The sequence below is a fragment of the Choristoneura fumiferana genome, chromosome Z (assembly GCF_025370935.1).
Source record: "Choristoneura fumiferana chromosome Z, NRCan_CFum_1, whole genome shotgun sequence".
NCBI classification, from domain to species: domain Eukaryota; kingdom Metazoa; phylum Arthropoda; class Insecta; order Lepidoptera; family Tortricidae; genus Choristoneura; species Choristoneura fumiferana.
The window spans coordinates 16,534,923-16,560,582 of record NC_133472.1 but is presented as its reverse complement, the minus strand read 5'-3'; the positions used below and the strand labels follow the sequence as shown (position 1 = coordinate 16,560,582).

Genomic DNA, 25,660 nt, shown 5'->3' with positions numbered 1-25,660 from the left:
GGACGGTACGATACGAACGAACTTTGATTTTCAAATTTCTTAGTAGCCACCCAGTGCAGTACGTTTCCCTATCTCTTATTAGTCTGTGGTTTGAACTATTTACCATATGTAAATAAATTCAATAAAATTTGCTAAATTGTTATAACAACAATTATTTACAAGACTTAAAAAAAAGGAAAATGTATTTTTGATTGTCATTTCTGCAATTCTTTTTTTTTATTAAAACGGCCTAGCTTAACCTTGATCTTTAACATAAAGTATCGATACAAGATGGCGCTGACAGTATTGTTTTGGTGAAACTACGGATAAAAACATTGACAGATGCGCATACCTTGTTGGAAGTATGTACTGGAACGCCTTTTTTTCATGTTAGTCAGTGTAATTACAAAATATGCTGTTGCTTGATAAAAACTTACTGTTTGTGTTAGTGAACTATTTATAAGTGACTAAATTTTAAAAGACTATAGAACTATACAAACCGAATTCATTGACGTTAAATTGAACAGTTATATTTTAATTGCCAAATCTATATTATATAGTTTATTCATTCATTTATTCGTTTAGTAACATATTATGGACTCGTGCTTTCTGCCAGTTATTATATCCGTTAAATTATATCCGTCTAATCGTTTCTACGTATTTTTTTATGCGATGTGTTTTTCCATGCACTTAGTTGCAAATAAAATAATTCCGTGCTGACCTAACGTTTATTTACTTATAAAGTTATGTGCTTACAAATATAATTATTTTTCTTTGTAAAAAAAATATCTGATCTAAATATTTTTATTTAACCATCAATAAAATTAAAAAAGTCGTTGATGAAGCTGTTACTTAAAAAAAGAAAACTCTAAAATCTCTGCTTAATATTGTGAATTTACTACTTACAGACTTTTTAAATAAATTATAACTGGCACTAAGCACTAACCATTTTGTGTATCAATTATTCTGCGGTGTATTGTGAATTTGTGTGACAATTTACTTTTGAGGGTAGTGAACATTATCACTGTATTATAAATGTTACAAGTCATTGAATGAGACAGTTTGTGTTCAAATTAAAAAGTCAGCCATCAGACTCAGCTGGACTACACATTGTGTAACACCATAATCAACATCATAATGTGAGTATTTATTTTAATAATATAATAAACAGGTATTTTGCATGTTTTATCTTGGTGTGGAGAAAAGTAGTTCTTAACATTTATCTACTTACCTAATTACATACATACATTTCTAAATTCATATTGGGTTCCTAAGGATCAAACATATCCATCTTGTGACTATAGTTGTAATTGGAATGGATTTTTCAGAATATCTAAACTTCATTCTGGTTTTTAAAGTTGTTCTGACTTTTAATAGTGTAGAAAACTGCACTCCATACACAATATTTATTTTTATTATAGTTCTTATTGAATGTCTCAACTTTTTAAATGCCTGGTCAAGGCATGTCAGAATTTCCAGACTTCGAAATTGTAAGTCTATTTTAAAAGTTTATGACTATTCCAAGCAACAAGATTCAACAACACACTTGTTACAGAGTTACAGGAGATGGTAGTGCATTTTCCATCATCCAATAAATGTTAGGTAATGACCATAGTAAATGTTTGATTATGTAGGTGTTTCACATTTTTATGAGAGTTTGGTTGTGATTTTGTAGGTAATAAGTAACATTGCAACTTGGTTTCAAAGTGTTTTTGACGTGAGTATAGTCTGTAGACATCCGCTGCACATGTGTATGTCTCCCCCCCCACACATCAAGTAGCAGCCAAAATCTTGTACCAAGATAAGGTAAAGGACTGAAAGTGCTTGTGACGTTTCCATATTTCACAAGTCCAAGGTATGTGCCGTCAAAAGTGGCAACTTAGCCTACTGTATTCGGCTTTGTCTCAGTCTACTTTTGGTGACAAAATATGGTTTCACCTGGAGTTTTTATTAGCTACTTTTATTAAGTGATGACATATTTAGTCACTATGGGATATACAGGTACAGTTGCTTACAGAAGATAAAGTTGTCACATTTGATGGCAGTTCATTATAGTCCATTCAGTATAGTATATTATAGTCTCATTCCTAGGGAGGGTTGTGCACGAGGTTGGCATACTATATATATATATATATTTTTTTTTTTATCTGATAAAATATTGTCGGACAACCTCGTGCGCAACTGTCCCTAGCTAGGAATAGGACGCGGTGGTGGGGGCGAGTTACTATAGACGTCAGCAGGGACTGGAGGGGTAGCAAGTAACACCGTGCGTAATGCACGTCACTCGCATTCAGTCGCGGCCGCACAGTTGTAGCAGCTACACGGTTTACAGAGGCTATGTTACAAAACATTAGAAGCACATGAGATTATAATCCGGAGATGAATCGACAGATAAAGTAGGTTGTGTATAATGTGTAAAAATATTTTGCACTATGCAGAAATTACAGTTCTTGATCGTAATGTGGCAATGACATTCATATGGCAAAAACCGTCTCTGACGCGAGTGGTTTTTTGCAGACCACAAAAAAAAAGTTGTTAAACACCCTAAATTGATGGAAATACAGGGCACCAGCGGATCTGTTAAATCGCTACAAAAAATCATCATGCCATGAAAAGAATTGACTTAGATAATTTCGCGGAAAGCGTTACTTAACAGTGTTACGCTGTCATAACTTCATAATGTGACAACAGTTTTAACCATCTTTCTATTTCCTGCTCTTGATAAGGAAACTTTAAATTAGGCACTCATTTTGTGGTCTTACTTCTAGGTCTCATAAATAGTTACTTCTTATCCTGAGATATGTCTTCGGCAAATTTATCTACGTGTGTAATCACGCGCTGTCATGACGGACGTGCTACCTTGCCCCCGCTACCGCGTCTCCTTCTTAGGGACGGTCGCGACGAATTTGTTGGGCTATAGATGTCAACTAAGGTCTCATATGAATTCAGATATTCTTTCAACTGTATACATCAGTAGGTAAATTCTTCTACAAATGCATTTAATTTAGACCCAGTTTTTGTTCATTTAGCAATTTAAAAGATTTATCTTAGTTTTTCTTTCTATTATAATATAATACTTAAAAAGTAAATGACCTTAATAGGTGTAATTTGTACAACTTCATTTCAAATTAGCCTGGCAGCTTCACGCATGTGAACTGACTGTGAATTCCCAATTTTTTTTATAATTTTGGGATTTTATATGCAAACATCCTGCGGGAATATCAGGATAAAAAGTTTCAGATTTTCAACTTTATATACCAAATCACAATCAACCAGCAAAATAAAACTTCGTCCAGCCATTTTACTATGTCTAGACGTTTTGGCATGAAAGAGTATCAAACATGCATACTCACACATACTTTCGTATTTATAATATTATTAGCTGTTGTCCGCGAGTTCGCCTGCGTAAATTGGTTTCGCCCGCGGGAACTATACAAGTTTTCGGGATAAACACAAGGCAGGCCTCCCACCAGGTGGACTGAAGATATTGTGAGTTGCGGTGCGAGAAACTGGTGGGTGCAAGTGGCGTGGCGAGTTTATGGCCTTTGTTCAGCAGTAGACGTCTTTCGGCTGATGATGATGATGATAGATATAAACTGCAAGAATAGTAGATTGATAACCAAGGGTTGAAAGTGACCCATTTTACCCTGAGATATTTCTGGCGCTCGATCGAAGTGAAAGCGGGTAAATGTTCAGCATTTTTTTCGGCGTTTTTTTTCGTCACTTCCGTTTGACAAATATTATATAAGAGAATTATGAAAACTAAAGACAATACCAATGCTTAATCTAGCGTGCTCAAAATGCTTGCGATTTGTTCTTCCTTTGTGCTAATAAATGTGGGATGGTAATGACGTTTAACCGACCGGTGAAAACGCTCGAATATTTACCCAAGCGCCAATAGTTCGAGGGGAAGTGACTAATGTCACCCGTGTTAGACATTCTAGTTTTAATTTCGATTGCGAGGAAAGTAAAATACTACACGAACATTTTATAAAAGAGGTATACTAAGAATAAATCAATTAAAATTTCAAACTAATGTTCGGTGTTCAATCTCCAGTGTTGTAAGTATATACATACATAGGTAAGCTCCTTGGTCACGTCACGACGTGCATCTAGATGGCCATGCCGAAACGTGAAAAAAAATGACATGCTATCATGGCATTATGGCGAGCAGCAAAATAGAGGAATCATTTTAAATGTTGATTTGAAATGTTGTTGTAAATAAAATGTTTTTAATGTGAACTTATAAATTGCAATAACACGTCGTTTAATGTATAGCTGAGTTTATATATATGAAAACCTTTTATTTTAATAATTATGACGTAACTCCATTATCTTCGAGTCCGTGGCTAATCGTAAAAATTGAAAATATAATACTTTCCACCATAGAGATGAAAACGCAATTTTCCACCCGGCTATCTATCTACCCATGAAAATGAAACTTTCCGAACAGGAGAGATGAAATAGTAGATTGATAACCAAGGGTGGAAAGTGACCCGTTTCACCATAGTTCGAGGGGAAATAGGTAATTTCACCCGAGTTAGACACTACTTTTCATTTCGACTGTGAGGAAAGTCAAATACCTACTACAAAAAAAATGAGAATAATAATAAATTGAATTTACTTATATCCAACCTCCAACGGTACATTTTCGACCTGGCCACTTGCCACGGCCGACTATAAAAAAAATCGAGTTGGTCACGACCAAGGAGCTTATACCTATACAAGACTGGAGGCTGAACGCCGAACGAAGAAGTTTGACCTTTATTACTTATTTATATATTCCATCTCTTTCTTAACCTAACTAAGGAAAGAGATGGAATATGTTCGTGACGTAATAAAGATCAAATTTTTTGTTTCAAACTGATGTTCGGCGTTCAACCTCCAGCGTTGCATATAAGCTCCTTGGTCACGACGTGCATCTAGATGACCATGCCGAAACGGGAAAAAAAGTGTCATTGACTTAACTCAATTATCTTCAAATCCAAGGCCAATCGAAAAATTAAAAATAAAATACTTTCCACCCTAGAGATGAAAACGCAATTTTCCACCCAGCTATCTACCCATGAAAATTAAACTTTCCGAACAGGAGAGATAAAAAGTATTTTTTTGTTTATTTTTATACCATCTCATATCTCTTTAAGCGTCTTGAATTATGATACTCGAAACTTGTTGATATTTCTGCCATTTTTTAGCTTCATTTGGTACATGGTTATGTATGATTATTTACAATGTAATTATAAAGAAACTTGTTTATAGCATGAACAGATTTAACCTTATCAGCCAACTAAAGGTTATCAGGTAAAGCAAAATAAGTTTATCAGAGTGAATATTTTCACTCAATGACTACCTACTTATATTATAATATGTATTATTTATAATTAGAAATATGTTAAATTTTTGTACTCTCTACATTTTAGCAAATGCAATTGGGATGTCCCAATTTTTGACAACGTATAATAAATCGAAAACCGTTTGGAGAAATAGGCTTTGTGAAGCGTTTTCAGAAATCACATTCCAAAAATATGATAAACAGAATTAAATAAACAAAATTTAAGTAATTACCTTCATTTGACCCCTGCAGTGTCCCCGTCACAAAGGCAGTTATAAAGCAAGTCTACACTCTAAAGCAAATTGACAGTTTGAAATGTTGCTGTCCTGCTGATAATAGCAAAGAGTGACAAAGATAAAACTTTAATCACATGATGCGCACCCGGCTTTAAACAGTTGTCATTTATCGTAAAGTCCGAAATGTATACGAGTATTTCCAATGTATTTTTACAAATTAAATTATTAAATTACGAGGTTACAAGTAAATATAAAAAAGTAAATATCAGATTTTAATAAAAAATATCTATTTACTATGACATCATTAAACAAACAGGTACAGTACAGAAACAGGTTTAGGTAAAAAAACGTAAAGGTGATATATTTTTGGCCGGTACTGTAGTTATTTGTTTGCAAACTATTAGGCTTTAAAGCTTACTTTTGTTAGCGGCAAGGGCCCCCCTCCCACAAACTAAACCGTAAGCTTAAAATATTCTGAAAGATCATGACCGAAGTATATTTTAATGAATTGGCATTGTTCATATTTTACCAATGTACCCTGATTCGAAAACCATTTCGAGGGATAGGGCTCTTAAACAGTTTTGTCCAATTCTGATCTAAAAATACTTAAGGATTACGAATATATAGGCAAAAATATGTTTGACCTTAGTTTGGCCTTCGTATTTTCATTATGGGATGAATCCCTTTACCTGAAAAGTAAATCCATAAGTATCTAGGTTTATCTATGATATCTGTCACGCAGGGCCCGTATTACAAAGTGCAAAATTCGAACTTCGTATCTTGCCGTCCCGCTGACGCTTATATTATTCAATACGAGAGAGAGAGGGACATAACGACACGAACTTCGATTTTCGAATTCGTAGTATCCGTAGTTCGCAGGTCGCAGGCAGACATTGATGTCAGCCAGTTGTCACATTAGCCAAAGAGTAGATATTGACATAAAAAAACAGAATGTACTCTAGCAGTTTTCTACCTAATGAGGAATTTATTGAAAAAAGAATACACTAAAACATAATATTATATAAATTAAAGAGATGTCATTATGATATGAACCTGAAGAGATTAAGTCCCTACTCCAGCCTATTACAACTAAAGACGTAGAAAGATCGTTCAGTTCGTTGAAATAGATGTTAAAAGAAAGACGCCGTAGCTTAACTGTTATATACATGAGTTAAAATAAAATTTTATCATAGTTTGTATACAATTTGCAGAGAGGTAGTTATTCAATAGGCATAATGATTCTTTTCAGACTTAACCTATCTGTTTACCTCTATTCTTTGTCAAAACAATATCCGATTGAATGTGACACGGACAGTTAGCATCTATTGACATTGACAACTAGCTCGTTTTTTTAAAAATATTATTTTACTTGGCCTTTCACTTGGTTTCAGTCATCATGTGTAAATTACGAGACGCCGTATCTGATATTTTAAAAAAAATATTTAAATCTAACTATGCCTTTTTATGCCAAGATATTCAAATCAATATCTTGAATTTATCTATATCTTACATGGAGTTACATTTGAAATTTACCACGAGCTTTGCGGTGAAGGAAAACATAGTGAGGAAACCTGCACAAACCTGCGAAGCAATTCAATGGTGTTTGTGAAGTTCCCAATCCGCACTGGGCCCGCGTGGGAACTATGGCCCAAGCCCTCTCATTCTGAGGGGAGGCCTGTGCCCTGCAGTGGGACTTATATAGGCTGGGATGATGATGATGATGATGATCTATATCTTAAGAAAATAAGATAAAAAAGAGTAGTAAAAAATAGTGATCAATGCCAATTTATTAAAATTATCATCCACAGCCTAATAGGCTGCACAAGTTCGCTGAGTAGCAGTTGATCAAAATGTAAAAATAATAATGAATTCCTACGCTGCGTAATTGGCCGGTTGTTTTCCTATTTACATCTGCAATGAGAAAATCTGTTGCACGTAGGTTGCCGTTGGCAACTAGAAGTCCATTGACAGCTCTACTTACTAAAACTTTCCAACGCGAACACATAAACCCTGCAAATATCACGAAGCTGTTATTCTTACAAAAATGACACTGTCGAAAACTGTTAGAACGATGACTTGGTCGCAAAATGATGCTTCATAAAATGTAAATCAGCCGTAATCACACGTGGGCGAACTATCTACCATGTCTTGGATCTCGAAAAACCTTTTTAATTTTCGCTATGGTGATGTTCGTTTTATTCACTATGTATAACTACGGGAATGAGTAGATGTTGGTCTGAAAAGTAGAGACATATTTTCGTAAAACACTTTCCATCTGTGCTTAACTAAGCTACAACTGTAAAAGCCTATGAAAATATCATAAGTATCGAAGTTGCTGTCATACCAATATTTTCACTAGGTAACACCTCGAGAAAGGGTTTGACATGACATGGTACTAAGTACTTAAGCGCGCTTGATGTTCGCTTCGAATGATTTTATTTATTATAAAATATGTTAACTCCTGCTATTGAAAGATAACGAAATTATTTATTTTTCATTCGGCAGACACCACTCTGGCTGGGCATTATCACCAGTATCACGATGTCTGTTTATTTGATATTCAGTTATTTGTAAACAAACACCAACCAATAAATAATACGGCGGTGACACGATAGTCTCAATTTATTTTTTATAGAATTGGCGAACTGCCTTGCATCCATAATAAAAATATATATATCGTGTTTCTTTTATTACATCTCTAGATATCCGACGATAAAGGTCACTAAGAGTGAATTATCAACGCATATCACGAAAATTGAGCACCGTGCAGTCATTAAGTTCCTCACGAAAAGTGGCAAATCGCCAAAAAGTATTTTTGAAGAAATGGCTAGTATTTAAGGCGCATCAGGCGCTGCACAAGCGATTGTTAAAAAATGGAGTCGACTTTTTAAACTTGGATGGGAGTCGATCGAAGACGATCCTCGCTCAGGGGGGCAAAAAGTCAAGAAGTTAGTATTAGAGGATCGGAGAATTAAGGTTTGGCAAATAGCTGAAGTCTTAGGTAGGTATTATTAGTAAGGAAAGAGTTGGAGAGATTTTGCATCAACATTTGCATATGACAAAAGTTAGTGCGCGTTGGGTGCCGAAAATGTTTGCAGCTTTCGATAAAGAGTTCAAACTTGTCAAGCATTTTTAGAATTGAGTGAAGATGGTTTAGATGAAGTTTGTTCCCGTATAGTAACTGTTGATGAAACATGGAGCAGACAGTATGATCCAGAGTAGAAGTCTGAATCTATGCAGTGCAGTTTTTGCAAGACAACGCCCCCGTTCACACCGCTCGTGTTACCAAGCTTGCTCCGAAGGAAACTGGCTTCGGGGAAATTGATCATCCACCCTACAGGCCAGATCTGGCCCCTAGCGATTATTTTCTATTCAGCAATTTGACGAAAGATTTAAGGGGAAAGCGATTTGGCGGTGATGAAGAAATGAAGGCAGTGTACAGGAACATTTCGACAGCCAACATAAAATTATTTTTTTAACGGTCTAAAAGCATTATTAAAAAAATGTAATAAATGCATTGAATTAAAGGGAGATTATATTGAAAAATAAAAATAGTAAAAAATCTGAATATTTTTTCCTACCTTAGGCTTAGAACTTTTCAGCCGCCCCTCGTAAATAAATAGGTACCTAATTCGAAACCATTCGCCCCACCAACCTCGTTGCGCAACGAATTGATCTTTTTTGTTGCACTCAGAGTGAATTCACAAGGACGTATGTTACACGTAAATCGGAAAAAAAATATTTGTACATACTTACTTAGTCATTTAAGTTAAGTTTTTGATGTTCTATCTAACGCATTAGGTCTAACCTGTAATATTTGAATATTTTAGGAAAATAAATAAATACAAATTAATAATAAAATTTATGGGGAGTTCGGCTGAGCATGTGGTAGCTTCTGTTTTACTTTTTGTAGTCGCCATGTCTCCAAGTCGTCGTAGGTATAAATTTCAAGAATACGTATGAGTCAAACTATTGTGCCTCAACATTCGTAGACAGATTTTCTAACCACTTGGCCATCCGGTCGTCATAAAAGCATTGTTGTACTATGGGATGGGAAGGTTGCATTTTTGTACATTGTCGCTTTCTTTCAGTCGGTACACAATTTCGTATTGCTTTTCAAACATGACGTTAAAATGACGAGGTACAAAAGTGATCACTTATTTATGACGTTGACTGTACCTGATTAACAAATGTACGTAGATAAATACTTAGTTTACATAAACGCATAAAAATACAGAAGATTTAAACATGAAGCCTTCGAGACCATTACAGTAGTCTACACTCCTGATGTTATTTGCTCAACGATGTACACTGACGCTTACTTATTAGAATTGATTTATTAGAGCCTTTAACTGCGAATCATTGGACGACCGTATGTCGATATTGTTTGCTGTGAGAGCGTAAGCTGTAACGGCTCGCACTGCTTATTACGAATAAGGCAAACTAGAAAACGGTATAAAACGTATAAATTAAGTTAAATTTGGAATAATTCTTATTCGCATCCGATAGGCTTACGAATCCAGATTTTAGTATATGAAAACGGTGCGGATTAATTTAGTAGCTAGTTATTATGAGGATAGTATGGTAAACCAGTGTAATTAATATTCATTTCTTTGTCGTTGTACTGAAGTTAGACTGAGTTTGTCTTCTTCTTCTTCTCGAAGGTAAAGTACATTCGTCATAATGAAATTAAACCAAGTAACAAAAATTGGTTTTATAATGGCTTTATAGCCCAAAAATTTTGCTCTTAAAACAGCCATATTCTGTCTCTATAAGGTAATAAAACTTATAGCAATCATATTAGTGCTTTATAAATTACCAAATTTTCCTTTTAAAAGTCTTATTATGGCCAATAATAAGTGTGGTTTCCTTATAAATATCATATTAACCATGCTTATAAGGGCGAATGCCCTTGTTACTGTCATGTTTGAACCGTTTACAAGAAAAATTGACCGTTGAAAAGTTATTGTGTTTCAGTAAAGCGATGCAGCATAAAACTCTGTGCAATTCTTGTATTTTTTAAGCAGTCATCATTTTGATTAAGGTAACTGAGTAATCTTATTTATGATTAGAATTTTAGGGTTCCGTACCCAAAGGGTGCCAACGGAACCCTATTACTGAGACTCCGCTGTCTGTCTGTCCGTCTGTCACAGGGCTCTATCTCTTGAGCCGTAATAGCTAGGCACTTGAAATTTGTTTGATTATGTATTACAGTGGCCGCTACAACAACAAATACTAAAAATAAAATAAAGTTAAAAATTAAAGAGGGTCGTCATACAAGAAACGTGTTTTATTCAGCGTTTGTAATTCAGCATTTTGGGGATATATTTTTATTAACTTGTAATGTAATGTAACTAGTTATTTTTGTTCGGGTGGAATTAATATTTTAACTTAAATTTGAAGTGGATATCTTCTACCGATTGAGCTGAAATTTTGCATGCATGTATAAATCCGATGAGAATGCAATATTATTATGACCATGTTGGCCTTAGGAACTCTGTAATAAAACGACACGAACGCATCGATTTTAGTCTCATTTGATTTGTCTTGACGACTACTTTGGTAACCAAGGGCAAAAAGTACCGCCAGCAAAAAAGTTTGTATTAGAATTTTTTACAAAAAATTATTACTGAACTATTTGTTTTTAAAACATTGTACGGAGGTGCGGAACCCTTCATGCGCGAGTCGCTCGCACTCGCACTTGGCCGACTTTTATGTATTTCATATCAAAATTCATGTGGCGGCTCATTTTTAACCGACTTCAAAAAAGGAGGAGGTTCTATGTTCCAATGTGTGTATTTTTTTTATGTATGTTCGCCGATTACTCAGCCAATTGTGGACCGATTTCCAAAATTCTTTTTTTATTTATAAGCGTATTCTTCTGAGGTGGTCCCATTGTCACCAAGTCACGATCTGCTGATGGGATCCTAGGGAAATCGAGGGCAAACCTCAAATTTTATAGGCACACGTATAGCGATTTTGACATTTTTAGCATTAAGATAAGCATTTACATTCAAAAAGTATCATTTGGTAACCTGGACCTGATGAAGAAGACCGTAGATGACCAATGGAACTCATCAAAGCTAAGTAATGCTCGCTCGTATATAAACGATCATGATTATGCCTAGATAAGCGACTAAGAAGAAGCTTTAAGTTAATGATTTTTTCGAACTGATCTGATGCTAAATCCAGAAGGTAGGCAACGGAACTCTGTTATAAAACAACGTAACTTAGTCGTGTTTGGGCTTAATGGAATCGTTGTAAGATGTTCTTTGGCTACGAATCACTAAAAAGTGAGAAATAAAGATTTTTTTTAACAAAAAAGTTAAACCGACTCCTTAAAAATAAAAAAAAATAACAAAATATGGAACCGACCACAAAACCCTTGAAAATATTTTTCTAGGTACGTACCTACTAGCTTGATGACGGTGACTCAGCACGACCCAGCAGGAGGGATTGAAACCCATAGTATGAAGGTGAGGTAGACTACTATTGTTCCACTCCTGCTGGCTCGTGCTGAGGCACCGACTTCAAGCTAGAACGTACCTAGAAAAATATTTTCGAGGATTTTGTAGTCGGTTCCATATTTTTTTATTTTTTTTTATGAGAATATCTATTGTGATTTATGTTGTATTTTAAAGGCGCCCGTGAATAGAAGTTGTTTTATTATGAAAAATAATTAAATTAATTAGTCGCGCCTGTGATAATTGCTAGTATAAGTCTTATAGCAAGTTATAAAACATAAGTATATAAGATATCTATAAAATCAAATACCTTATAAAGGTCTATAATGTGCCATACTTTCTCCATAATGACTGATTTTAGGGTTCTTTAATGACCAAGTGAACCTCTTTTCCCAGATCTGTCGAAATCAAGAAAAAGATTGATTTATTGGATGTGGACAAGTTTTTATGCAGAGATGACTTGTATTATGTACGAGTACAAAAAGCGCTCTGGCCAATTGGCCATGGCAAATCACACATCTTATAATAAGAGATAAATGTTACAATTGCAATTATCCGGTCCTGACGCAAGAGAACCAGGAGGGTCGACCCCAAATAAAGGGAATAAGGCAAAGAAAAGATGAAGTTACAATTGCAATTATCCAAGTTTGACCGGCATACCATTACATTTGATAAATTAATCATGAACATGTTGAGTTTATTTGCGCATTCGTATTCGTTACTACTATCATTATTTTGGTTATCAGTATTTTCACTTTGCTTCAAATCACAAGTCTTATTTTTATTTTGTACGGAACCACTGGCATTTTCCGTTGGGTTTTTAAATTTAGTATCGCTTTGGACGAAGAAATAGTGGTAGGTTAATTTTTATGTACCATCACTTCGTATTTCTGTTTCACTTTTCTTCTATAAGTAGTACTTTTCATGAATTTACTTTCTTCTATAAGTAGTACTTTTTTCGACGTTTCCGAATCAATTTTTAACGATTTTCGTGTAGTCAGTAGATACAGTTTTATCGTCAGTTAAATGGCCACATTGGTTGTATTAAAAAGTTATATGACAATGTGAAGAGTAGTATACTTTTAATGACGGTATATATTTTTTTGTTGTCAATAATTGTTGTGGGTTTGAGTTTTGAGTTTGAAGTGGCTAGAAAAAAATTTAACTCTTATAAATACTTTATAAACGACTAGAAATACTTTTTCATAATAACAGACTTTTATAAGAAAAATAATCTTTGTAACTATCCTGAGTACGTATATGACCGTTACAAGTTTAAAAGTATGTTACGAAACCTTTACAAAGCTTTTAATATTATATGGCTAAAAGGCAGTATAATTGACTGTTATAAGAAGAATCTTCGACAGACGTTTTATAAAAATCATATTATTCAGCTTTATAACGCTTATACGACAAAGTTTTAAGAACTGGAGACATATAGCCAAAACCCACTTATGCCACTAAAAGGTATTTTGCAATAAAAAATCTTTTATATGCCAATTATATGACTTTTAGTCAGGTAAGCTTGATATTATAAGGGAATTTTGCTACTTGTCTTGAGTTATGATAGTGCTGAAGTGTCAAATTCTCCACTGTACCTATATGGCATGGCATCAGTGTAGGTGTCGTAAACCCGTCCTGTGATTACGTTGGGCGGCGCGGGGCGCTCGAGCCGCCGGTCGCCACCCGCGCACCCTGGCCCTGCCCGGCGCTCCTATCTCTATCTAACATCAGTTGCACGCTTCCAGCCATCGAGGCAGTTCGTGTAAGCGTTATGCCGTATAACCTCCAGCCAGCGCTTCTTCTCTCAAACCTTGTGCATCGTCTGCGGTTCGTTGCATCGATGCATGGACCACATTAGATGCTTAAAATGCACTTCATTATTCATCTTATTCATGAAGAAGATAGAGACTTATTAATGTTCCATGATGTCTCATAGTCATTGTTTTTCATCATTTAGGGAAATTAGTTCCATATTCATTAATAAATGCATATTTATTCATTAAGATCACTGCCAACCGTTCGTACAATAGCAATATATCAGTCATTATTACGTAGTAAATACGATTTACTTTAAATCTAAATTGTGTTTTGTGTGATCATTTCAAACAATTTATTAGAATTAATTCTTAGTACTTCGAAGTGGTAGCTTACATCTTTGTAAATTGGTTTAAAGATGCTAAAAACATAAATAACTTACGACGGTTATGCGTACCTATTAATAAATTGAATTAATTGCGGTCACATCAAAACGATAAGAGTGATTAAAAATATATAATTTTCTATAAAGTATTGTTATTTTACTGTGCAAAATTAAACAGTTTTTTTTTAAATGTGGTAAAGTTTTCACGATTTTCAAGTGACGCCTATTTGATTATCTGTTTTGACGTAGATGTCGAGTACAGGCATAAACCCAAAAGCTTTGTTGACGGAGAAGTCGCGTGGGTGGGTAACAGCTGATCGCGGGCCCTACGCTGGGCGCCACTCGGCAAAGAGCAGGCGCGCCACAGCCGCAAGGTCGTTTGTATCGAGCGGCACGGGTCAAATATTAAGCAAGCCTCACGCGTCCGGTCCGGCATTTTATACTTCTAGTAGATTCTACCTGAACTCGCCATGTAGCACTACAATCGAGACTGGTCGGTGGTTATTCTTAATATTTATTGACCATTATTTGCTACCATAAAATAATCCTTATGTAAGTAAGTACACAGAAATGAAATCAATGTAGCGACTTAGAATTAATCTCAGCAATGTTGCAAAAATATATCAATCAACCACAACGATAACAATATCTGTACACAATGTTATACTTATCTCTTCTTACATTTTTGTGGCCTATTATTATCTTTACGGGGTTCATTGATAAGATGTACCTAAAGACAAATTCTGATCATAAGCTAATCTTTGTAACTACAATCTCTAAGTGCAGGTGTAAATCAGTATTTTTAACCGACGAACAAAACGAAGGAGGTTCTCAAGTCGACGCGTATATATATATTTTTTATGTACCTATGACCACGCATAACTTTTTACAGAGTAGTCCGATTTTGATAATTCATTTTTAATTGGAAAGCGTATACCCGGAGCATGCGGCGGCCACGACGTAACTACGCGTAAATACGCGTTCTAAAATCTACATAAGCACGACGACGTCTGTACACGCGTCAATGTGTGCGTAAGATACACAGGGCTGACTATCGCAAAACCCTAGTACTATAAGTACTACCAATGACATTTAAAGGTACTTATATGTAAGTATGGCTTCGATATGTGCAAATAAATGTAATCGTTAATCTTACCTTTTTATTTAAACCTACTTAAAATGTGTCTGTCTGTGTATTTCAGCATTATTATTTTCAATTACAATAGAAATCCGACTACAAACTTAAACGAATTATTCGGTAGGTAGTTATTTCATGTATTAATCGCGATAATTTCAGAAATCTTTATTTATTTAAACCGCCGAAAAACCGGAAAGCGAAAAATAATAAACCTTTTTTATTTATTTCATATTTTTTCCTTTCTCTCCTATTCAACCTTAATCTAGTACCTAATCATATAGTAGGTACCTACCTAGATTAAGGTTAAATAGGAGAGAAAGGAAAAAAGGATTATTAAACAAATAAACATTAAAACATTATTATTTTTTGCATTTCAGTTTCTTCGGCGGCTTATTTTTTTTCTTAAAAAGGTTTTATTAGCTGTCTCGTTGAAGGATCCAAACTCTTAAGTATTACTTATCGACTTCACATCTGCTCTACATCTACAAAGCTGACTTTAAAAATAAGACTTTTGTTAAAATTTTCATTTTTAATACAAGCTTTTTGCAGATTGTTACGTACGTGCATTGTCATCCAAACTAGTGCCTATTTACATTATACAACTTTCTTGGCATATTCCATACATTAAATTTTTTTCAGAAAAAAATTGTTGTCTAAGGGGCTGTTTCACCATCCATTAATTAGTGTTAACTGACGGTTAAATGTGATGCCGTCTCCGTCTATTCGATCAAAACAAATAGAGACGGCATCACATTTAACCGTCAGTTAACACTAATCAATGGATGGTGAAACAGCCCTTAAAACCTAACGTTATTCTTGCATTTAAAAAGCAACTTTTATTCAATACTAGCATAGGTGTGAACAGACGCCTACAGTTAGTGAATGCAATTTCTTAACCCAAAAAAAATGCAAGAATTGTCGCTCCATTTACTTTTTTTTTCACAATATAATCCCGTCGAGTTTGGGCTCGTTTGATTTGTCTTCATAAGTACTCTGGACCTGGATGATACGCAAGGTCTTAATTAACCATGTTGCGAGTAACTGCCCAAGCTCATGATGGAGTAAGTGCGCAGTCATCATATAACAGGAGGTGGTAAAAATACATACCAACTACTAAACCTGAATCAAATATAGTGTACCTACATAGGTCACTCTAGCTTTTAAAATGATATTTATATTTATTTGATATTTTATTTTTATGTTTTTAAAGTCACACAATAAATTGGTTTTATAGTTTACAAATTATCTATTTATTTATGTAGTCTTATGTTGTTAATGGTGTGTAGTATGTCTTTATAACGGCCCGAGGGTTGCCTACGGTGCTGGCTGAAAATCAGCTCTGGGGTGTTTTTAACGCTTCAGCATTATGCTGAGCCAGTGTCCGATTCACAACCGCAATGACACATACCTTTGTGTTGTTTTTTTAGTACCTAATAATATTGTTGTCTTGTGTTGTGAATAAATGTATTTTCTTTTTCTTTCTTTCTTTCTTTATATGTATTTTACGTTTTTGAAAGTACAGTCTAGTGCATCCCGAAGTCTCAAAGTTCCTCCACCTCCACACTGTAAGAACACACACAAATCACACAAACACATCTATCACCACCACCACACTACACTGACGCGTTTCGAACTCAACCAGAGCTCATCTTCAGAGTGATACAACCGTACACCATGCTACCAGTTGTTAGACACACTAGTTGTTAGAGTCTAACAACTGGTAGTTCGTTTAGTATACATATTTATGAGTTCTTCAATGTGTACATAATAATTAGCATTAGGATGATTCCAATTTTGTGCAGTTTTAAATGGTTACTGATTTTTATTAACAATACTTGTATGTAGGTAGAGTCATTCAAGATGACGCGTGCCGTGGTTCTTATTACAATGTCATAATGTCTAATTTTGACAAAATCACGCGTCTTCGTGGATGACACTAGGTATACATATCTTTACACTTGACTGTACATATTTTATATATGCCACTAGAAGTTGCCTATCTACACACGCTTTCTTATAATGATAAATGAGTAACCACAAAAGGGGCTATCCTGAACCTAGAATATTCTTACGACAGTATAGGTACATATTATATGACCAATATTCCTTAGATTGTTTTCCTTTTTAGTTCACTTTTTTTACCACATATCGAACGTTCAATTTTGAATAAAAATCTGCGGCTGCAAATACATGCAATAATTGCAGCAACACGTCAAATATCAATGTTGTACAATTAGAACATTTATACTTGGCAAGACTTGTATACAATTATTTTCGTGCAATAATGTCATAAATGTAAACAAAGTAGGGTAGAAATTATTTCCCGTCATTACTTGTATTCAATACTTGTGATCAAGTTAATGATTATTGCTCGTGTGTAAATGCTTCGGTTCAATCCTTGAATACTATTATTGCAACAAAATTATTGTATACATTTATTGCCGATTCTTGTACAACAAAGTTTTATAGTGTAAATAGGCCTTACATTTGCGTGCCAAATTTCAAGTCGATGCCATAAACCGTTGAGGAGTTCCGTCCTGCAGAGACGTTCTTGCCTAGACCACCAGAATTTCACTACCAGATTATTGCATTGTCACCAGATTTACATTTCGGCTTATAATATATTATATTATGTGAAAAGTCTCACTGCAAGGCACAGGCCTGCAGATTTATTTATTTATTTAGATGTAGGAATGTTATATATTTTACAAGCTTTTAATTAACTTGCAATGTTTAAAATTAATTAATCACAAGTGGTCCGATTGAAATTTGTAAAATATGCTAATGTATTTTGGATGAGAACGCAGGTTTATAGTCTACAACGAATTCGATCACCAAAAATTAAAATTCCACATGTTTATATCTAAACTCCGTCCGCGAAGTAGTATGAAAAATAATTTACATGCTTTTCTCAGACCTACCGAATATACACAAAAAAAAAACATAAAAATCGGTCAAGCCGTATCAAAGGAGTTTGGTCACGAACACTTCGACCCGAGAATTTTATATATTACGTAGTTAGATTATGTCTATAATAAAGTCGTATTAGTTACACTGTTTATAATATAACTCAAGAACAGCTGGGGTTGGACAGACCTTGATGAAATTGAATATGGAGGTAGCCGACACCCTGGATTAACGTATTTCCTCTTTTATCCGACTACCAAAAAAGGAGGCTAATGTTTTCAGTTTATCTAATAAATTGCGGGTAGTACGTAACGTGGTACCATCTCAATGACAACAACTGTCAAAGGTGTTGTAAAGTAAGTAAGTAAAGTGGCATAATAGTACATTGCGTCTTAAGAACTAAGAACTGATCATATGTCCTTGGAATCGTTTGACTATAGTTTCAAACTGAAAACTTTGGGAGCAATTTTTCAAGGGCTATTCTGCTATTTAATAAAGCCGGGCAAGCGCATGTCAGTAAAGTCATGCTTAGTGTAAGACTGTAAGGTATACCTTCACAATAGGTTCAAAAGTTAGAAGGGGGGTTGACGCATATGTATAAACTTTCCGAGCGATTATTTTCCGAAACTGTTAATTATATCGAAAAATAGTATTTGAAGACCCTTACCATTTTTACAAGATCTTCAAAAGAACCCCACACAGGAGCTATTAAAAAATGTAACCCCAAATTTTTTTTTTTTTTTTTTCAATTATTGTCGGCGTGTATTATATACATACATACACCAAATGTGTGCGCTTTGTAAAAGTGCACTTTTGATTTGGTCTACTTTTAGATATAGTGCCTCAATTGGGAAAATGTAATTTTTGAAAAAAGGTGCGTTTTAGAAAAGTGTAGTTTTTTGAAATAGTGCACCTTTCCAAAAGTACCCCAATTGCAAGCAAATTGGCAAGCGGAAAGTTCACTTTTAGAGAAAGTGTACGTTTCGCGAATGTGAGATTTCGAGCCTAACCCAAATCAAACTACTTATCAATAAAGTACACACATTGGATGATTATTGATTAGTGACGTAATTATCAAAATAGATACACGGGTCACTCACATATTAATCGTCGAGGTATAGCCGACTTGTCTCGAGTCAATCCATAGCTCATTTTGAAGGTGAACTCGAATGGATTGGCTCGAAACAGTTCGGACATACCTCGACTTTAATAAGTAAGTGATCCGTGGTGTACCTAATTTAATAATTATGTCTGAATTCACAGTTCATTAAATCCAAATATTTATTAGTGATGTGTCCAAATTCTTTTGTCGCTTGCCATGCCTTAAACGCGTGCTTCGTTCGCCATCCCTGTAGTAGAGTCATATCATAAAAAGTTCAGTGTTTTATTTAACTGTCTTATGCTGGTTTGCAGCGTTGTCATCTAACGATAGCTGCGATAGCTATAGGTATAAATTTACTGGGAACGGTTAAACACATCACATCCAGGAATGAAGCACAAGGCTCGTTGTCAAGGTTACTGGGTTGGTATGATCAGCTGAGCTTACGTAAGGCTCGCGGGACGAGCAGGAGAGGGGGTGGGGTCCGGGTGAAGCGGGACGGTACTAAGGGCAGATCGATAAATGCTTTCGGCCTATCGTTTCGGTGTGTTCGCTCGAAGTTTACAGTACAAATACGTACGTTCCTTCTATGTACTTATATTATAGTGCTTTCATTTTTGTTATTGATGATATTATATTATTTGCGAGTACGAGTATGTCTGACCAAAAATACTTTTACCCGACTGCCCGACGGAGGGTATTTGGTACTGTAAATTGGAAACTGTTTGTCTCTTATATGTATAATACGGATTTACTGACGCGTTTTTGATCAGGTTGAAATTTAGCTCCTTAAACTTAAGGCGTTTTAGTTAAGAAATTGCTAATGCACGTATTGTAGGGCAGGGCATGTTGAGCAAGACGGTAAGTTGGGCAATCAAAATAATCTCCAAAACTAAAAATGTGACGCGGACTCAATATGGCGGAAATTGAGGTCCGCGGAAGGAGAACACAATCCGCAATTACTAATTGCCACGTGGCGCAAGAATTAGTCGCAGTCGCAGGCTTCGTTTGTTTTTGTTCTGACTCAAAAGTAAAACAACCAAACTGTAGTATTTTTCCTCTAAAATTGCATAGAGAGCTGTCTCAGGAAACAGGAAAGCATTAATACTCAGCAAATTTGCCTGTTTATTGTGTTTCATAGGTATTAAAACACAATTAACATAAACAAGTATTACTCATTTTATTATAACCTATCATTTACTAAAAAAACGTAGCACGAGGCTCGTGGAGCATTGCAATTACAAATTAAAAGAATGACGTTAACTAGATATTTAAAAAAATTAATGAATCCTAGTAAGTACATGTGGTCCAACAATAGGCTCAAACACCTAGGTATGTTTTTTTCTGCAGAAAAATGTTTTATTTTTTATTGACTGGATGGCAAACGATCAAGTGGGTCTCCTGATGGTAAGAGATCACCACCGCCCATAAACATCTGCAACACCAGGGGTATTGATTATAGTGAAGATTAAATAGATTATAAGATACCTAACTAGTAACAAACACACGACTAAAAAGTGATTTACGAGACAAAAACTTTCTGAATGTGTTTAATTATAAGACTGATTGTTGTTTCTTGATAAAAATAAATAAATGTAATGGTGACTTCATTTTTCAGGTATGTTATTCTTACCTTGCTCAACTTACCTCACTGTTAAGGCGAGTTGAGCATGTCTGACTAGTCACTTTAGATACTTATTCTGTTAAACAATAAAGAGTAGAAAAAAAACAGTCAGAACCATTTATTCCCATGTAAATTTCCTAACAATCAAAGCAGGTATCATATTTCTAATGTAAACCTTCATGAAATGAGAAGATGATAAAAACAAAATTGCTCAACGTGCCCCTCTCTACCCTACATTTGTATAGTCGACCATGCTCTTTACCATTTTTATGGCAGTTCCTGTATCAGAAAAAAAGTATTACTCATTGCCACATTGACTTATTCTAAATGACATAAGGCATAAGTCTAATAACGTTTTGTACTCTTACTCTACAAATAATATTACATCTTAGGGCGCTAAAGGAATTTCTCAGCCAACTATATCCGAGAGGATATAAAAACTAATAAAACACATTTAGGGCCTGTTTCACCACTTGTCGACTAACTTTAAATGATGGATATCAGTGATGCCGTCTCTGTTTGTTTTGTTCGAACAAACAAAGACAGCATTACTTTTATCTGACACTTAAAGCTAGCCGACAAGTGGTGAAACGGGCCCGGGGTAGTTACTTAGTTAAAAAATAGACGGGCTTGGTGCTAGAAAAGCTACAAAATAAGGTTCTGTGTTTACTAGCGCACGTCTCTCCGTAAAATATCTTTAATAGGCTTTGGTCCGGTCCTTGCCGTCTGAGGAAGAGAGGGAGTCCCAGGGCTGGTGATTTCATGTCAGGCTTCGGTGTCAGCAGTACTGTTGTGAAATTTTGATCAGAAATAGTTACTTTCTAGAGCTACATGGATCTGTTATCCTGCACCTATCAGAAAATGTATGTCTGCTTGCAATCTGTATAATATAAACCGCCCAAGACCGTGTCGTACACGCCCAGGATAGGGTTCCGTAGCTATTACGAAAAAATCAAGTAATATTTTTCTAAGGATTTCTTATTGTGTACTGAATCTTCCAAGTTTAGGTAAATTTTATACCTTAGACTGCTATTTACTCTTAAACTACAAATAATTCTCAAGCAATCTTAGCCGCTATAATTTTCCTTGTAAATTTGATACATTTACTACCATTCTGAGTTTTTAAAAATTTTCCACCCAACAATTTCAATGAAAATTTTCACTTTAAAGTTGAATATTTCGCAAACAGATCACTGAATAGAAAAATTGTCTAAGCAATCCCCCAATGGTTTTAAAAGACCTATCCAACGATACCCCACAACACAGGGTTAGCCGAGAAAAAAAAGTTACCCCCACTTTGTCTATGGGAGGTGCCCTAAAAAAAAATCTTTACTTTTATTATACCACTTTGTCGGCGTGACTGATATGTATATTCATGTCAAATTACAGCTTTCTAGTACTAACGGTCTCTGAGCTTACCCGCGGACAGACAGACGGACAGACATGGCGAAACTATATGGGTTTCTAGTTGACTACGGAACCCTAAAAATTAATCCCTATTTCCCTTGGTCCTTGGTGAACGGCTGGACCGATTTCGCTAATTCTTTTTTTTGTTGTTTGCTGTTGTCAGGAGAAGGTTCTTATAAAAGAAGATTTAGAAAATAAAATAAAAAAACTACACCGGGGGCGAATCCGCGGGCACCAGCTAGTTTAATATATAACTTCACTTTGTCATTTATGGACTTACATCTGTTAAGATAGGTATTTTAAATTGCCTTTACAATTTTATTATACTCGTACCTAGTTCTTGTTAATTCTGGCGTGATGTCTAAACATTTTCAGAGTAAAAGCACGTTTTAGCAAACCAGGGACAGTAAGTATTTCAAATGAGCCGATGAAATACATAAAAATAACAATAAACTGTTACTACTTAATACCATGTCGGAAGCCGAAGGTGGAAAGCTTATAGGCAAGGATAACCTTGTGATTGTGACTCCTGCCAAGGCGCGCACCCCGCTACCTGCGCCTGTTACAGGAAAAAGGAGACTGTCTGTACCTACTGTGTGTGTGTGTTCCCGTAGGTGTCGTAAGATAGGCCAAGTAAGGGATAAACCGTAGGATGGGCAGCAGCATCCTCCGCGAACTATCTGGTATAACTGCGGTCGCCAGCCCGTCTGTCAAGCGTGGCGACTAAGGCATTTCCCACCCAATGGTACAAGATAAATAAAACCGGCCAAGAGCGTGTCGGATACGCCCAAAATAGGGTTCAGTAGCCATTACGAAAAAATTAAGTATACTTAAAACTGAAATTCAAGACCAAAAAATCTACGACAATTTTGCCACTGAAATAAGATGTGTGTACAATTTGCACTTTAAGGTTGAATATTTCGCAAACAAATCACTGAATCGAAAAAACGTATTAGCAAACCCCTAATGGTTTAAAAATACCTATCCAACGATACTCCAAACTATAGGGTTGGATGAGAAAAAAAAATCACCCCCACTTTACGTCTATGGAAGGTATCCTAAAAAAATATTTTTGAATTTTTTAATGTACCATTTCGTCAGCATAGTTTACATATCTATCCGTGCAAAATTACAGCTTTCTAGCATTGATAGTCCCTGAGCAAAGCCGCGGACGGACAGACAGACATGGCGAAACTATGAGGGTTCCGTTTTTGCCATTTTGGCTCCGGAACTCTAAAAACGAATAAAAAGTAACCCACAAAATCAGCCTAGACCCCTAGTCCCCGGTGGCCATGCTATTCCTAGGTCCGGTAGCGGCCATGGTAACGGGGGTTAATAAACGGCAGAGGCCCGGCTACCAAAGACAACCTTTGGCCCTGGCAACATATAACTGCCGAACACTGCAGACCGACGAAACGATACTGTAACTCGACGAAGCATTGAGCAGGTTACGATGGGGAATAATAGGGTTGTCAGAAGTCCGTAGAGAGGGGAGGACACGATAACCCTGAAGTCCGGGAGGGCGACCGCCAGTCTCAGGGAGGTGTCGGGTTTATCGTTCACAAGTCCCTTGGACAACGTGGTGGTCCACAAGGGAACAACGTGGTGAAGATCGAGTGTGTCGACCAGGGTAGCGTGCCTTGTATGTACTCAGACAGAATGGCCCAACGATATTCGTTGAAGGTCATACAGGTATACGCTCCGACCTTGACGTACTCTGACGATGAGGTGGAGCCTATGTATGAGGATATTTCCAGGGCCATACATAGCTCGAGAACTCATTTCACGGTTGTTATAGGGGACTTTAACACAAAGCTGGGCAAACGAGACCTGTAGGCCCCCCAGTAGGTGCCCCCGGTGATTCCTACGCCCCATTCCAAATTCCCCCACTCTCAGGTCTTCACCGTCTCGTTTGCCCAGCTTTGTGTTCATCCTGAGGACGAGCCTGAACAGACATGTCAAGACGTGGATTTCGAGTAAAGGTTAAATTTACTTGTTATCATGAGTAGGTAATAATTACTTCCAGAAATAATCGATAGTAACCGGGGTATTGCAAAATAAAACATTTTGTTGTTATTTACACAATTTGTTGTTATTTTTAGGCATTTTTTGGCAAAATGCCGAAACGGTATAAAAAGACTGTTTTGAACTCCCAGAGTCAGGAGTTTGTAATTAGTTTGAGGGATTATTTCGAGCGAGAAGAGAAATCCTCAAAACCACCTGAATGGGCAATTTTTTGTTTGCACGCTCTTAAGAAATCCTAAACTAGGTTCGCTAACAGTCGTGGATATTTTAGGACTGATGATTTCGATGTAAAACAACATTTCGCATTGCGTTATATTTCATGCTATTACATTAAAGTCATTTATTAAAATATAATCTATTCATAATAATCAGAAATTAAGGCGTGACTGAAGCGCCTGGAAACTATGCATATTTAATTTTAACTTGGTTGTTCTCCGACATATTGCTCTGTGCCCGCTTAGGCGTATGGAAATTTCATAAGTTGCATGATGTTTCACTAAGTATGGTCATGTCCCTGCTTTATCCCGCATGTTCTTTCATTCGCTTGCTATTATTATGGTGATGTATGTAGCTTCTAGCTTTATTTATATTTATTTGGCTTCGAATGTCTCTGTTGTGTTGCAGCGCGCGTTTCTAGAGGTGTGTGGCGGTGCAGTGTGATGTTATTGTGCTTTGGCGGCTGGTAGTGCGACCGCGCCTCGTGTGGCTGCGATGTCGTCGCCGGCTCGCGCACCGCCGACGCCGGCACCGGCTGCGCCCGCCGCGCCCGGAACGTCTCCCGCGCCTCCTGTGCCGGCCGCTCCCGGCGCACCCGCCGCTCCCGCTGTGCCGCCCGGCTCTGCTACGCTGCCGCCGCCAGGACCAGGGCCCTCGCGACAGCGTTCCCTTAAAGATCGCCTGCGAGAGGGAATTACTGGACCTTTCCACTGGCAGTGAGTACTCAACTCTTCAGTACATGGCTATTGTGGCAGTAACACGTTTTACCCATAGCTTGAGTTTGACAAGGCACGATTTTAATTTCATCAAAGCATGCATACTTGTTTATCAGGTCATACGATCAAGGGAGATATGCCCCAATACGCTCATTTTACGAGTACGCATGTCTCCAAATGTCTCCCACTCCTTTCACTAACACAAAAAAATAAAAAAATAAACTTCAAATACGGCATACAAATTCATTTTTCCCACGCACACTTAAAAATGCAACAATACCTACTAATAAAGTTACTACTATTTCACATGCAAAAAAGGGCGGCGCATCATTGCGTAATTATATTGAAGTCTCTAGGTGTAAAACGAAATTCCA

General features: G+C 36.3%; 1 protein-coding gene across 9 annotated transcripts in view; it reads left to right on the top strand.

Moving 5' to 3' along the window:
- Nucleotides 1-287: 287 nt before the first annotated feature.
- mtd (TLD domain-containing protein mustard) overlaps nucleotides 288-25,660 on the top strand; it is a 181,079-nt gene continuing 155,706 nt past the window's right edge. For 2 of the 9 annotated variants that reach the window (XM_074089919.1, XM_074089870.1), the window contains exons 1-3: nucleotides 336-423; nucleotides 992-1,118; nucleotides 24,979-25,286. In XM_074089919.1, coding sequence (XP_073946020.1) covers nucleotides 25,066-25,286 — 221 coding nt within the window. In that variant the 5' untranslated portion in view covers nucleotides 336-423; nucleotides 992-1,118; nucleotides 24,979-25,065. Of the gene's footprint in view, nucleotides 424-450; nucleotides 506-887; nucleotides 1,119-13,750; nucleotides 13,842-24,978; nucleotides 25,287-25,660 lie in introns of those variants that run through there. The other 7 variants (XM_074089945.1, XM_074089936.1, XM_074089886.1 and 4 more) reach the window with 6 other exon arrangements.